This window comes from Motacilla alba, chromosome 2, assembly GCF_015832195.1.
Source record: "Motacilla alba alba isolate MOTALB_02 chromosome 2, Motacilla_alba_V1.0_pri, whole genome shotgun sequence".
NCBI classification, from domain to species: Eukaryota; Metazoa; Chordata; class Aves; order Passeriformes; family Motacillidae; genus Motacilla; species Motacilla alba.
In genome coordinates this window covers 151,002,498-151,016,481 of record NC_052017.1, presented here as the reverse complement: position 1 = coordinate 151,016,481, position 13,984 = coordinate 151,002,498, and the positions used below count along the sequence as shown (strand labels likewise).

At 54.4% G+C, this 13,984-nt stretch overlaps 2 protein-coding genes across 3 annotated transcripts in view; both read right to left on the bottom strand.

Moving 5' to 3' along the window:
- Window positions 1-2,178: 2,178 nt before the first annotated feature.
- LOC119696981 lies at window positions 2,179-6,100 on the bottom strand. Its single transcript, XM_038126943.1, has 3 exons — window positions 5,714-6,100; window positions 4,794-5,031; window positions 2,179-4,762 (listed from the first exon to the last, which is right to left on the bottom strand). The coding sequence occupies exons 1-3, from the start codon at window positions 6,098-6,100 to the stop codon at window positions 4,017-4,019; spliced, it is 1,371 nt and encodes a 456-aa protein (XP_037982871.1). The 3' UTR covers window positions 2,179-4,016.
- A 148-nt stretch (window positions 6,101-6,248) lies between these two features.
- The window catches only part of ARHGAP39 (Rho GTPase activating protein 39), a 110,722-nt gene continuing 102,986 nt past the window's right edge, over window positions 6,249-13,984 (bottom strand). For both annotated transcript variants that reach the window (XM_038127453.1, XM_038127454.1), the window contains 5 exons: window positions 10,622-10,695; window positions 9,007-9,206; window positions 8,198-8,289; window positions 7,942-8,111; window positions 6,249-6,477 (listed from right to left, as the gene is read on the bottom strand). In XM_038127453.1, the coding sequence (XP_037983381.1) occupies window positions 6,283-6,477; window positions 7,942-8,111; window positions 8,198-8,289; window positions 9,007-9,206; window positions 10,622-10,695 (731 nt within the window). In that variant the 3' untranslated portion in view covers window positions 6,249-6,282. The remainder of the gene's footprint in view (window positions 6,478-7,941; window positions 8,112-8,197; window positions 8,290-9,006; window positions 9,207-10,621; window positions 10,696-13,984) is intronic.

The following is a 13,984-nucleotide window of genomic DNA, read 5'->3' as shown; positions in this document are numbered from 1 at the left end:
TTAGCTCTTTGAGCTGTCTGTCAATCTTTATCGTGGCTTCTCATTGGTTGTCGGTGTGTGGGCGGGCGTTTCACGGTACTCTGGTGTTCATTGGCTCGTTTTGCCGTCAATCAGGAATCTCTGCCTTCCTATTGGCTAGCGCGCGGCAGGAGCGGGAGGTTCGCTCTGAGGCGCCCCCGGTTTCTCCCCCGAGCTCCCCTCGAGTCCCGGTCCCGGTCCCTGATCCTGGTCCCGATCCCGATCCTGCCGCCACCGGGAGCTGAGGGCGCTGCCGAAGCGCTTGGAAACGGAATTCCTGCGGGAAACGGCGGCGCAAACCCAGCCCGGTCCTCCTGAGGGCCCGCGGCGGGAATTCGTGAGGCGGCAGTTCCTGAGGGGAACCCCTGGAAGTGCTGTGGGAGGAGTTGGTTGAGGGGATCCCTGTGGTGGTTTCGAGGGGCTCTGCGATGGTTTTGGGGGTCCCGGGGAAGTTTCTGGGGTGGTTTTGGGGCGCTGGGGAGGCTCCCTGGCCTGGTTTGGGGTTCCCTGTGGGGTTTTAGGGGGTTCCCTGGGATGGGAGGGGCCTTTCCCCTATGGATTCCCCTATAGAAAGCCTCCACTGGCCTTGCTGATCCACGTCATAAAACACTCGCGATTTCTATGTCGCGACAGCGAGGGGCGACCCCACGGGGCCACGCCCTGTCGCGACAGCGACGACCGGAAGTAGCGCCATGGGGGACCGGAATGCGGGGACACCTCGCTGTGGTGCGGCAGTAAAAAGGCTCCGGGCGGGAACCGGCAGCGAGGGGACCGGAGGAACACGGCCCTGGGGACACTTGGGGACATTTGGGGACAAATTCCCGCCTCCCGTCCCAAATTCCCGCCTTTTCCCGCTCCAAAGGCACCAGGAACCAGCAGCGCTTTCCATACGGAGCTTTATTCACACGCGGGGAGGGGGCCGGAGCCCCCCCCCAAATACAGAATTCGGCGGCCCCTTTTTGGGGGGACCCCAAAATCCAACCCCCTCCCCTGAGGCTGGGGGGGAGGGGTGGAAAATTCCAGAAGGAATTCCCGAGGGAATTCCCGGGATCGGGGGAATCCTGGGAAAACCCCGGGGGGGAGGGAGCGAGGGCCGGGTCCGGTCCCTTAAATTCGGATTTTTTTATATTATTTTTTTTCCATCCTTTTTTTTTTTTTTTCTTTTTTTTTTTTTTTTAATAATTATAATAAATAAAAACTTCGAGGCTTTAAAAACAAAAAAAAACACCCCCAAAGAAAAAAAGCCGGGACAAAAAAAAGGATTTAAAAATTAATGAGCGAGCCCCAGAAATTAATTAATAATTAATTAAAACTTAATGAAGCCGACGCCGAGGAAAAGGGGGGTCCCCTGGCAGTGAGCAGAGCTGGGAGGTAGTGCTGGGTTGTCCCCAACACCCCCAGTTTGGGGACCCCTCCCACTTTGGGGACATCACCCGTGGGACCCCCGTTTTGGGGACCCTCTTCATGGGACAACCCCCCCCCTCCCATTTTGGGGACCTCCCACCCATGGGACTCCCCCCCCATCTCCCATTTTGGGGACCATCCTCACCTTGGTGACCCCCCCCCATTTTAGGGACCTTCAATGGGATCCCACCATTTTGGGGATCCCCTTCATGGGACCCCCCCATCTGGGGACTGTCCCCACCTTGGTGACCTTCTCCATGGGACCTCCCATTTTGGGGACCTTCTCCACCTTGGGGACCCCCAATTTTGGGGACCACTCCCATTTTTGGGACCTCCTCCATGGGACCTCCCATCCTGGGGACCTTCTCCATCTTGGGGACCCCCCCATTTTGGAGACCTCACCCATGGGACCCCCAAAATGGATCCCCTCATTTTGAGGACTGTCCCCACCTTGGTGACCCCCTCCATTTTGGGGACCTTCTTCACTTTGGGGACGTCCCCAGGCTTTGGGGACCATCCCCATTTTGGGGATCCCCTCCACGAGACCCCAACCAGTTTGGGGACCTTCTCCACCTTGGTGACCCCACCATTTTGAGGACCCCCTCTACGGGACCCCTACCCCTTTCGGGGACCTCCTCCACCTTGGTGATGCCCCCCCAGTTTTGGGGACCATCCTCACCTTGGTGACCCCCCATTTTAGGGACCTTCAATGGGATCCCACCATTTTGGGGATCCCCTTCATGGGACCCCCCCATCTGGGGACTGTCCCCACCTTGGTGACCTTCTCCATGGGACCTCCCATTTTGGGGACCTTCTCCACCTTGGGGACCCCCAATTTTGGGGACCACTCCCATTTTTGGGACCTCCTCCATGGGACCTCCCATTTTGGGGACCTTCTCCATCTTGGGGACCCCCCCATTTTGGAGACCTCACCCATGGGGACCCCCAGAATGGATCCCCCCATTTGGAGGACTGTCCCCACCTTGGTGACCCCCTCCATTTTGGGGACCTTCTCCACTTTGGGGACGTCCCCAGGCTTTGGTGACCATCCCCATTTTGGGGACCCCCTCTATGGGACCCCTGCCCCTTTTGGGGACCTTCTCCACCTTGGTGATGCCCCCCCAGTTTTGGGGACCTTCTCCACTTCGGGGACCCCCCAGGCTTTGGGCCACCACACCATTTTGGGGACCCCTTCCATGGACGTCCCATTTAGGGGACCCACCAGCCTTGGTGACCCCCCCATCCCCATTTTGGGGACATCACCCAGGGGACCCCCCCATTTTGGGGACCCCCTCCCACCTTGGGGACCCTCACAAGGTCTTGGGGACCTCCTCCATGGGACCCCCCCCAACTTTGAGACCATCCCAGGATCTTGGGGCCCCCCTCCCCCCCACTGTGGGGACCCCTCAATTTTGGGGACCCCCCCCCCCGGCCTTGGGGACCTCTCCACTTTGGAGGACCTGATGGACATTGGGGGTCACCAAGGTGGGACCTTGAGGAGATTTGGGGGCCACCAAGGTGGAACCTGGAGGAGATTTGGGGGTCACCAAGGTGGGACCTGGAGAAGATTTGGGGTCACCAAGGCGGGACCTTGAGGAGATTTGGGGTCACCAAGGTGGGACCTTGAGGAGATTTGGGGGTCACCAAAGTGGAAGCTGGAGGATCTGAAGGAGATTGAGGGGCACCAAGGTGGGTCCTGGTGGAAACTGGGGGGGTCCATCAGAGTGGGATGTGGAGGACCTGGAGGAGATTTGGGAGCACCAAGGTGGGGCCTGGAAGTGGTGGGGGCACCAAGAAGGTCCTGCTGGAAGTTGGGGGTCACCAAGGTGGGACCTGGAGGAGATTTGGGGTCACCAAGGTGGGACCTGGAGTATCAGAAGAAGATTGAGGGGCACCAAGGTGGGTCCTGCTGGAGGTTGGGGTCACCAAGGTGGGACCTGGAAGAGATTTGGGGTCACTGAGGTGGGACCTGGAAGAGGTTGGGGTCCATCAGGGTGGGACATGGAGACCCTGGAGAAGATTTGGGAGCACCGAGGTGGGACCTGGAGGAGATCTGGGGTCTTTCCAAGGTGGAAACTGGAGCAGGTGATGGTGCCCAGGTGGGTCCTGGAGGATCTGGAGATTTGGGGACACCAAGGTGGGACCTGGAAGTGGTGGGGGCACCAAGAAGGTCCTGCTGGAAGTTGGGGTCACCAAGGTGGGATCTGGAGAAGATTTGGGGTCACCAAGGTCAAACCTGGAAGAGATTTGGGGTCACCGAGGTGGGACCTGGAAGAGGTGGGGTCACCAAGATGGATCCTGGTAGAGATTGAGGGGCACCAAGGTAGGACCTGGAAGAGGTTGGGGTCCATCAGGGTGGGACGTGAAGGACCTGGAGGAGATTCGGGAGCACCACGGTGGGACCTGGAAGTTGGGGGCACCAAGGAGGTCCTGCTGGAAGTTGGGGGCCACCAAGGTGAAACCCGGTGGAGATTTGGGGTCACCAAGGTGGGACCTGGGGGACCTGAAGAGGTGGGGGCACCAAGGTGGGACCTGCTGAAAGTTGGGGGGCACCAAGGTGGGTCCTGGAGGACCTGGTGGAAGTTGGGTGGTGCTCAGATGGGCCTGGAGTAGATGATGGTGTCCTGAAGAAGACTGGGGGCACCAAGGTTGGTCCTGAAGAAGGTTGAGGGCACCAAGGTGACCTGGAGGAGATCGGGGGGAACCAAGGTTGGAGCTGGAGGAGATTTGGGGTCACCAAGGTGAAACCTGGAAGAGGTGGAGGCACCAAGGTTGGTTGGGGTCACCAAGGTGGGACTTGGTGGACATCTGGGGCGACCAGGAGGAGCTGGAGGGATTTGGGGGGTGCTCAGGTGGGATCTGGAGCAGATGATGGTGCCCAGGTGGGTTGGGCAGGACCAGGTGGAGATCTGGGGGCACCAAGGTTGGACCTGGAGGAGATGGGGGCCACCAAGGTGGGTCCAGGAGGAGATCAGGACACCAGGATGGGTCCTGGAGGACACCGAGGACACCGAGGTGGGCTGGGCAGGACCAGGTGGAGACGGGTGCCCAGGTGGCTCCTGGAGAAGATGATGGACACCAGGATGGGTCCAGCAGGAGCAGGAGGAGATGGACACCAAGGAGAGACGTGAAGGACTTGGAGAAGATGATGAACAGCAGCGTGTGTTCAGCAGGAGCAGAAGGAGGTGATGGACACCAGGATGGGTCCAGGAGAAATAGAAGATGATGGACACCAGGATGGGTCCAGGAGGAGCTGATGGACACCAGGATGGGTCCAGGAGAAATAGAAGATGATGGACACCAGGATGGGTCCAGGAGGAGGTGATGGACACCAGGATGGGTCCAGGAGGAGCTGATGGACACCAGGATGGGTCCAGAAGGGTCAAGCAGAGCTGTCCTGGGTGGGTTTTGCAGGACCAGGAGGAGATGGTGGATGCCAAAGGGGGTCCAGGAGGAGATTTGGGCCACCAAGAGGGGTTGGGCAGGATCTGGAGGAGGGGAAGGGCACCAAAACAGGTCCAGGAGAAGCTGGGGGAGATGATGAGGGCCAAGATGGGTCCAGGAGGAGGTGATGGACCCCAGAAGGGCTCCAGGAGTTGATGGTGGACCCTAAGATGGGCCCAGGAGGACCAGGAAGAGATGATGGACCCCAGAAGGGCTCCAGGAGTTGATGGTGGACCCCAAGATGGGCCCAGGAGGACCAGGAAGAGATGATGAACCCCAAGATGGCTCCAGGAGTTGATGGTGGACCCCAAGATGGGTTCGCGAGGACCAGGAGGAGATGCTGGACCCCACGATTGGTCCAGGAGTTGGATGGACACCAGGATGGGCCCAGAAGAACCAGGAGCAGATGGGAGGTCCTGGGACAGGTCCAACAGGGCTGGGCAGACCCGGTGGGTGCCAGGACAGGTCCTGGTGGTGCCAACATGTGTGGGACAGGATGGACATGGGGACATCCAGCCCACCCAGCTCTTCCAGGATGGACAATTGGCCACTGTGATCCCCCCAGGCCACCACTCCCATAGGGACCTCCCAGGTCTCTTCCCTGTGGGGGACAATTGTCAGTGTAGTCCCCTGGTGTCCAGGTGAACTTCTCCCACCTTCCCAACCCCATGGAGACCCCCCCCAGAGCCAGGATGTTCCTCGTGACTCCCTCAGCGAAGAACCAGGCAGTGACACAGCCAGAAGGTCGGGATGGACCTCAAGGACTTCTCCTTGTCCGAGCAGGAAAGGATGGAGACAATCCCTGGACGCTCTCCATCCATGAGGTCCACTTGGAGATGGAGCTCACCACAAGGTGGAGAACCTCAGGGATCTCCTGGCTCTTGGTGGAGATGGACCTCACCACGTGGTGAAGTTGGAGAACCTCACGGATCTCCTGGCTCTTGGTGGAGATGGAGCTCACCACATGGTGGAGAACCTCAGGGATCTCCTGGCTCTTGGTGGAGATGGAGCTCACCATACAGTGAAGAACCACATGGATCTCCAGGTTCTTGGTGGAGATGGAGCTCACCACACGGTGAAGAACCTCACAGAGCTCCAGGTTCTTGGTGGAGATGGAGCCCACCACACAGTGAAGAACCACATGGATCTCCAGGTTCTTGGTGGAGATGGAGCTCACCACACGGTGAAGAACCTCACAGAGCTCCAGGTTCTTGGTGGAGATGGAGCTCACCATGTGGTGAATTAGGAGAACCTCACAGAGCTCCAGGTCCTTGGTGGAGACGGAGCTCACCACGTGGTGGAGAGCCTCATGGACCTCCTGGTTCTTGGTGGAGATAGGTGCCACCACCTGGGGACTTTGACCCTCGGAGGGGACAGGGGGCCGGTGGCGGGGTGGGGACAGCGCGGTGGCAGCCGCTATAGGACGCCCTCCATGAAGCTGGTGTCCAGGTGCTGGATGAGGACACGGATGAAGGACATCTCCTTGCGCGTGTTCTCGAAGATGATCCGCGGGTCGTCCGATTGGCAGCGCAGGCAGTTGGGGGCCATCACCATGGCCAGGTTATTGACGTCCATCTTGGTGACGGCCACGTTGGCCGGCTGCACGAAGACCTGGAGGTGGTGGGAGGAGAAAGGTGGAGGTCAACGGGTTGGTGGGAGATGGGTGGAAGGACCATGTGGACTCGGTTCTTCACCACGTGGTGACCTTGGAGAACCCAAAACCACCTCAAGAGAAGGAAGCAGGAGGGTCATCCAGGAGGCCATGAACACTTGAGGTGGGTGGAGGTGATGGGACTGGTGGGAGATGGGTGGAAGGACCACATGGACCTCCTGCTTCTTGAGGGAGATGGGGGTCACCACATGATGAAATTGGAGAATCCAAAACCGCCTCAAGAGAGGGAACCAGGAGGGTCACCAGGAGCACCAACTCATGGGGTGGTAGAAAGGAGATGGAAGTGATGGGATTGGTGGAACTCCCGGTTCTTGGCCACCACATGGTGAAGTTGGAGAACCCAAAACCACCTCAGGAGAAGGAACCAGGAGAATCAACCGGGAACATGAACTCATGGGGTGGGAGGAGAAAGATGGGGGTGCTGAGGTTGGTGGGAGATGGGTGGAAGAACCACATGGACCTCTTGGTTCTTGGGGAAAATGGGGGTCACCACATGGTGGCCTTGGAGAACCCAAAACCACCTCAAGGAGCCAGAAAGGTCAACCAAGAACACAAACTCATGGGGTGGGAGGAGGAAGATGGGAGTCACCATGTGGTGAAATTGGAGAACCCAAAACCACCTCAGGAGAAGGAACCAGGAGAATCAACCAGGAACACAAACTCATGGGGTGGGAGGAGGAGATGGAGGTGCTGGGGGTTGGTGGATCTCCTGGTCCTTGAGCAATATGGGAGTCACCATGTGGTGACCTTGGAGAACCCAAAACCACCTCAGGAGAAGGAACCAGGAGGGTCACCAGGAACACGAACTCATGGGGTGGGAGGAGGAAGATGGAGGTGCTGGGGTTGTTGGAACTCCTGGTTCTTGGTCACCACACAGTGAAGTTGGAGAACCCAAAACCACCTCAAGAGAAGGAACCAAGCCAGGAGGTCACACAAGAGGGCACAGACACCTGGGGTGGGAGGAGGAAGATGGAGGTGATGGGGTTGGTGGGAGATGGGGGGAAGGACCACATGGACCTCCTGGTTCTTGAGGGAGATGGGGGTCACCACGTGGTGACCTTGGAGAACCCAAAACCACATCAGGAGAAGGAACCAGAAAGGTCAACCAAGGGCATGAACTCATGGAGTGACAGAAGGGAGATGGAGGTGATGGGATTGGTGGAACTCCTGGTTCTTCTCATGGTGACCTTAGGGAACCCAAAACCATCTCAGGAGAAGGAACCAGGAGAGTCACCAGGAACACCACCTCATGGAATGGGAGGAGAAAGATGGAGATAATGGGATTGGTGGAACTCCTGGTTCTTGGCCACCACATGGTGACCTCGAAGAACCCAAAACCACCTCAAGAGAAGGAACCGGACCTGGAGGTCACCTGGTGGGCCAGCAGAAGGTGCTGCTCGTACCTGGAGGAAGCGGATGAGGTAGCACAGCACCATCTTGTTGATCCGGGGCAGGGAGTGGACGACGGCGATGGCGGCCTCGGGGTTCTCGTAGTGGGAGATGCACTGCTCGTAGAACTCGTGGGGGATCAGCGGCTCCTCCAGCTCGCGGTACCACAGCTTCAGCAGCGACGCTGGAGAGGACACGGAGAAGAGGAGAAGATGTGAGATCTTCTACATGGAGGTTCTGGTCCCACCAAACATCGCCCCAAGCTCCTACCGGGAACGTGTGGGTCCTCCAAGCCGGTGGGGATCTTCCATTGGTCCACCTGCAGCTTGAGGGCGTTGACCTCGTCGATGTCACCGGGAACCCTGTGGGGGGAAGAAGCGTCGGTGGCCAAGTGACCGATGGGGACCTCCAAGCTCAACAGCTTTGGGTGCTCCAGGAGAACCAGGAGGGGACATCAGCTGGGCATGGAGCTGGTTAGTGCCACCAAGACCCCATCTTGGGGGACACCATGGAGAAACCTCCATGGCCTTGGAGCCGTTTTGGGAGCTTGGTGCCACCAATACCTCACCATGACTCTGGTGGCCACTGTGGAGAAACCCGTATTGTCTTGGACCAAGGAGAACCTGGAGGGACCCACTGGATGGTGCCACCAAGACCCTGCCATGACAGGTGGCCACCATGAAGAAACCCCCATGGCCTCGGAGGAAGGAGAAGTTGAGGGAACCCAGTGGATGGTGGCCACCAAGACCTCACCATGACTGTGGTGGCCACTATGGAGCAAGGAGAAGTTGGAGGGACCCACTTGGATGGTGCCATCAAGACCCCTGCCACGACTGGTGGCCACCATGAAGAAACCTCTATGGAGCAAGGAGAAGTTGGAGGAACCCACCAGATGGTGCCACCAAGACCTCACCATGACTTTGGTGGCCACCACGAAGAAACCCCCATGGCCTTGGAGCACCCACCAGAGGAGAAGAACGCCCAGGAACGTGAACTTGCCCCATTTTGAGACAATTCTTATAAGAACTTCCAGCTTGCCACCACCATGAGATGTCCCCATGACCGTGGGGTGGCTTTACCTGAAGATGCCCTCGGTCTGGTCCCCGTTGAGCGCCAGGACCTCCTCGGAGAGCCGGGTCTGCACCCAGGGCAGCTGCCGGTCCGGGTACCGCTCCTTCTGCATGGCCACGATGTCCTGCAGGGAGCTGCCGAACATGGACGGGTTGAAGACGGCGTTCTTGGCGTGACGGATCTCCTCGATGTTCGGCTTCTTCAGGCCCTGCAGGAGACACCAGAGGTCACCGGTGGCCTCCATGGTGGCTGGGGCAGGATCTGCTCAATCCCACCACCCCCCTGGTTGAGCTTGATGGGGATGGCGATGGAGCCATGGATGGATTCCAGGCAACTTGGTCAAGGTGGTTCCACCATCCATCCATCCATCCATCCATCCATCCATCCATCCATCCATCCATCCATCCATCCACCATCTTGATTCAGAAGTGGATCCAACCCTGTGGAGCTTGGTGGGACCATGGCCACGCTGGAGGATCTCCATCGATGGATTTTGCCAGGAGGAGAAGGAGCCACAGCTCTGGGATGCTTCTGGACAGCTGAACATCGGCGCTGGGCTTCCGGAAGGTCTTCAGAAGTTCCTTAGAAAGTTCCCAGAAGGTCCCTCCCTATAAGGTTTTCAGAAGGTCTCCAGAGAGTTTCCAGACGGTCTCCAAAAGTTCTTTGGAAAGCTCCCAGGAACTTTCCAGAGAGTTTTCAGAAGGTTTCCTGAAGATCACCAGAAGCCTCTGGAATTTCTTCAGAAAGTCCCCAGAAAATCCCCAAAAGGTCTCCAGAAGGTTTCCAGGAAGTCTTCAGAAGGTCTCTAGAAGACTCTCAGAAGTTCTCCCGAAGATCCTTAAAAGCTTCCCAGAAGATCCCTACAAGATCTTCACAGAGTTCCCAGAGGATCTCCAGAAAGTTCCCAGAAGATCGCCAGAAGATTCACAGGATGTCTTCAGAAGACCCACAGAAGGTCCTTAAAAGGTCTCCAGAAAGTGTTCAGAAGGTCTCCAGAAGAATCCCAAAAGTTCTCCAGAAGTTCCTTAGAAAACTCCCAGAAGATCCTCCCTGCAAGGTTTTCAGAAGGTCTCCTGAAGACCTCCAGATGGTCTCTGGAATGTCTTCGGAAAGCCCACAGAAGGTCCTTAAAAATTTCCCAGAAGGTCCCCTAAAGGTGTTCACAAGGTTCTCAGAAACTCTCCAGAAAATTTCCAGAAAGGTCTCCAAAAAGTCTTGAGGAAGTTCTCCAGAAGGTCTCCAGAAGATCCCCAGACAGATTTTAAGAGGCGCCCAGAAGATCCTTTCAAGCTTTCCAGAAGGTTCCCAGAAAGTTCTTAGAAGTTCTCCAGATGATCCTCAAAAGCTTCCCAGAAGCTCCCTACAAGACGTTCTCCAGAAATGTTCCAGAAAGTTCCCAGAAGTTTTCTATAAGAACCTTAGACGATCCCCAGAAGCTCTCCAGATCATCTCCAGGTCTCGAGAAGATCCCCAGAAGTTCTCCAGAAGTTCTCACCACCATCTCCCGCCACCACCTCCCTCCGTCCTCCAGCCCCTTCCCCAATCCCAGAAGCTCCTGGATGACCCCGGTGGGAGGTGACCTCCTTGCCCACCCCTTCCCAAGCCCACCCCATTTTCTGGTACCTTCTTGGCCCCGGTCAGCGCCGCCTTCTGGAGTTTGTTGTAGCAGTACTTGGCGTAAGTGCTGATGGCCACCCCTGCAAGAGAAGACATGCTGGGTGGTGGCACGTCACCTCCGGGATGGTGGGATGTCACCTCCAGGCCCTGGCAGAGGTCCTGTCCCCTCCCCGTGGTGCTGCTCCATCCTTGTCACCACTCACGGGGGGTTTGAGGAGAACGAGGTCCTCCTCAAACCTCACAAGAACCTTGGAAGAACCTCCAAAGGTGGAGCTCTGGAGCTCCGTGGTGGCTTCATCTTGGGTGGCTTTTGGGAGCCACCACTGCCATGGTCAGCACTCCCATCCCATCTGTCTTCTCCAGATCCCACCACTTCCACATCCCATCCCCTCTTCCTGATGTCCTCCTGTGAGGAGATGACGCCTATCCCAACAACCCTGCAGGCTTGATGGCACCTTCCGGGCTATTCCAGGAGAAGCCCTGGAGACCTGGTGGAACCTTCTGGACCATCCCAACAGCCCTGGGGACCTGCTGGCACCTTCTGGACCATCCCAGGAGAAGCTCTGGGGACCTGATGGAACCTTCTGGACCATTCCCAGAGCCTTGGGGACCTGGTGGAACCTTCTGGATCATCCCAACAGCTCCAGGGACCTGGTGGAACCTTCTGGACCATCCCAGGAGAAGCTCTGGGGACCTGATGGAACCTTCTGGACCATTCCCAGAGCCTTGGGGACCTGGTGGGACCTTCTGGATCATTCCCAGAGACTTGGGGACCTGGTGGGACCTTCTGGATCATTCCCAGAGACTTGGGGACCTGGTGGAACCTTCTGGACCATCCCAGGAGAAGCTCTGGGGACCTGATGGAACCTTCTGGACCATTCCCAGAGCCTTGGGGACCTGGTGGGACCTTCTGGACCATCCCAGAGGAAGCCCTGGAGACCTGGTGGGACATTCTGGACCATCCCAGGAGAAGCTCTGGGGACCTGATGGAACCTTCTGGACCATTCTCAGAGACTTGGGGACCTGATGGAACCTTCTGGACCATTCCCAGAGACTTGGGGACCTGGTGGAACCTTCTGGACCATCCCAGGAGAAGCTCTGGGGACCTGATGGAACCTTCTGGACCATTCCCAGAGCCTTGGGGACCTGGGGGAACCCTCTGGACCATCCCAGGAGGTCTGGGGACCTAATGGAACCTTCTGGATCATTCCAGAAGAAGCCCTGGTGGCACCTTCTGGACTATCCCAGAAGAAGCCCTGGAGGCCTGGTGGAGCCTTGTGGACACCCACCAGCGGGTGGCCTGGGATCACGGAATGGAATGATGGAATGATGGAATGGTTGGGGTGGGAAGGGACCTCTGAGGACCAAACCCCTGCCAGGAGACCGGGCTGGACTCTGGGATGCAGCCCAGGAGAAGGCGGACCGAGGACCTCCAGAGGGCGGAGTTGGTGGGAGCTGGTGGGATTTCATGGGATCTGGTGGGTTCTGGTGGGATCTGGTGGGATTTCATGGGATCTGATGGGTTCTGGTAGGATCTGGTGGGGTTTCATTGGATCTGATTGGATCTGGTGGGACTTCATGGGATGTGGTGGGATCTGGTGGGACTTCATGGGATCCGATGGGATCTGGTGGGACTTCATGGGATCCGATGGGATCTGGTGGGGCTTCATGGGATCCGATGGGACTTCATGGGATCTGGTGGGACCTGGCGGGGTTTCATGGGATCTGGTGGGGTTTCATGGGATCTCATGGGATCCGATGGGACTTCATGGGATCTGGTGGGACCTGGCGGGATTTCATGGGATCTGGTGGGGTTTCATGGGATCTCATGGGATCTGGTGGGATTTCATGGGATCTGGTGGGACCTGGTGGGATCTCATGGGATCTGGTGGGACCTTGTGGGATCTGGTAAGGTCTGGTGGGATCTGATGGGATCTGGTGGGATTTTGTGGGATCTGATCCCGGGTTTTGAAGGCCCAGCCCCACCCGGAGCTCCTGGAGCTCCCCAAGCCCTTCCTTGGTGTCCCCTGGACATTTAATTAATTAAACTAATTAAACAAATGGTATTATTTATATCATTAAATTCTATTATTCTAATTCTATTAATTCAATTAATTCAATTAATTCTATTAATTCTAATTCTAATACTAATACTGCTTCTATTATTAATAATAATATTATTGCATAAATTACACCGAGCCTATCTCACCCCTATTAATTAGCCCAATTAATGCACGAATAATGTTAATACTAATACCGATGCTCATAATATTTATGCTAATATTAATACCAACATTAATACTACGAATACTACTAATATTAAGAATAATAATATTATTATATGACATAAAGTCTATCTGACCCCTAATAATTACCCTAATTAATAAAATAATACTATTAATACTAATACCAATGCTAATAATACTTATGCTAATTAGTATTAGTCTACCAACACTATAAATACCAGCACTAATACTCCCAATATTATTAATAATAATATTATTAGATAAAGGGCGCCGAGCCTATCTGCCCGCTATTAATTACCCCAATTAATGCACTAATAATATTAATAATAATACAAATTCTAATAATATTTGTGCTAATATTAATACCAACATTAATACTACTAATATTTATAATAATATTATTAGACAAACTACATAATGTCTGTCTAACCCCTAATAATTATCCTAATTAATAAAACAATAATATTAATATGAACACATTACTAATAATACTAATGTTAATATTAATACCAACATTAATACTAATAATAGTAATAATAATATTATTAGATAAACTACACCAAGTCTATCTGACCACTAATAATTACCCTAATTATTAAAATAATAATATTATTACTAACACCATTACTAATAATACTAATGCTAATATGAATACCAACATTAATACTACCAATACTACTAATATTAATAATAATAATAATATTACATAAACGACATAAAGTCTGTCTGACCCCTAATTATTACCCTAATTAATGAAATATTAATATTAATACTAATACCAATGCTAATAATACTTATCCTCATTAGTATTAGCAATACCACCACTATCAATACCAGCACTAATATTCCCAATATTAATAATAATAATATTATTAGATGAAGGGGCACCGAGCCTATCTGCCTGCTATTAATTACCCCAATTAATGCACTAATAATATTAATACTAATACCAATGCTAATAATACTTACGCTCATTAGTATTAGTAATACCAACACTATAAATAATACCAACACTAATACTATAATATTAGTAATAATAATATTATTAGATAAATGATACAAGTCTATCTGACCCCTAATAATTACCCTAATTAATAAAATAATTATATTATTACTAATACCA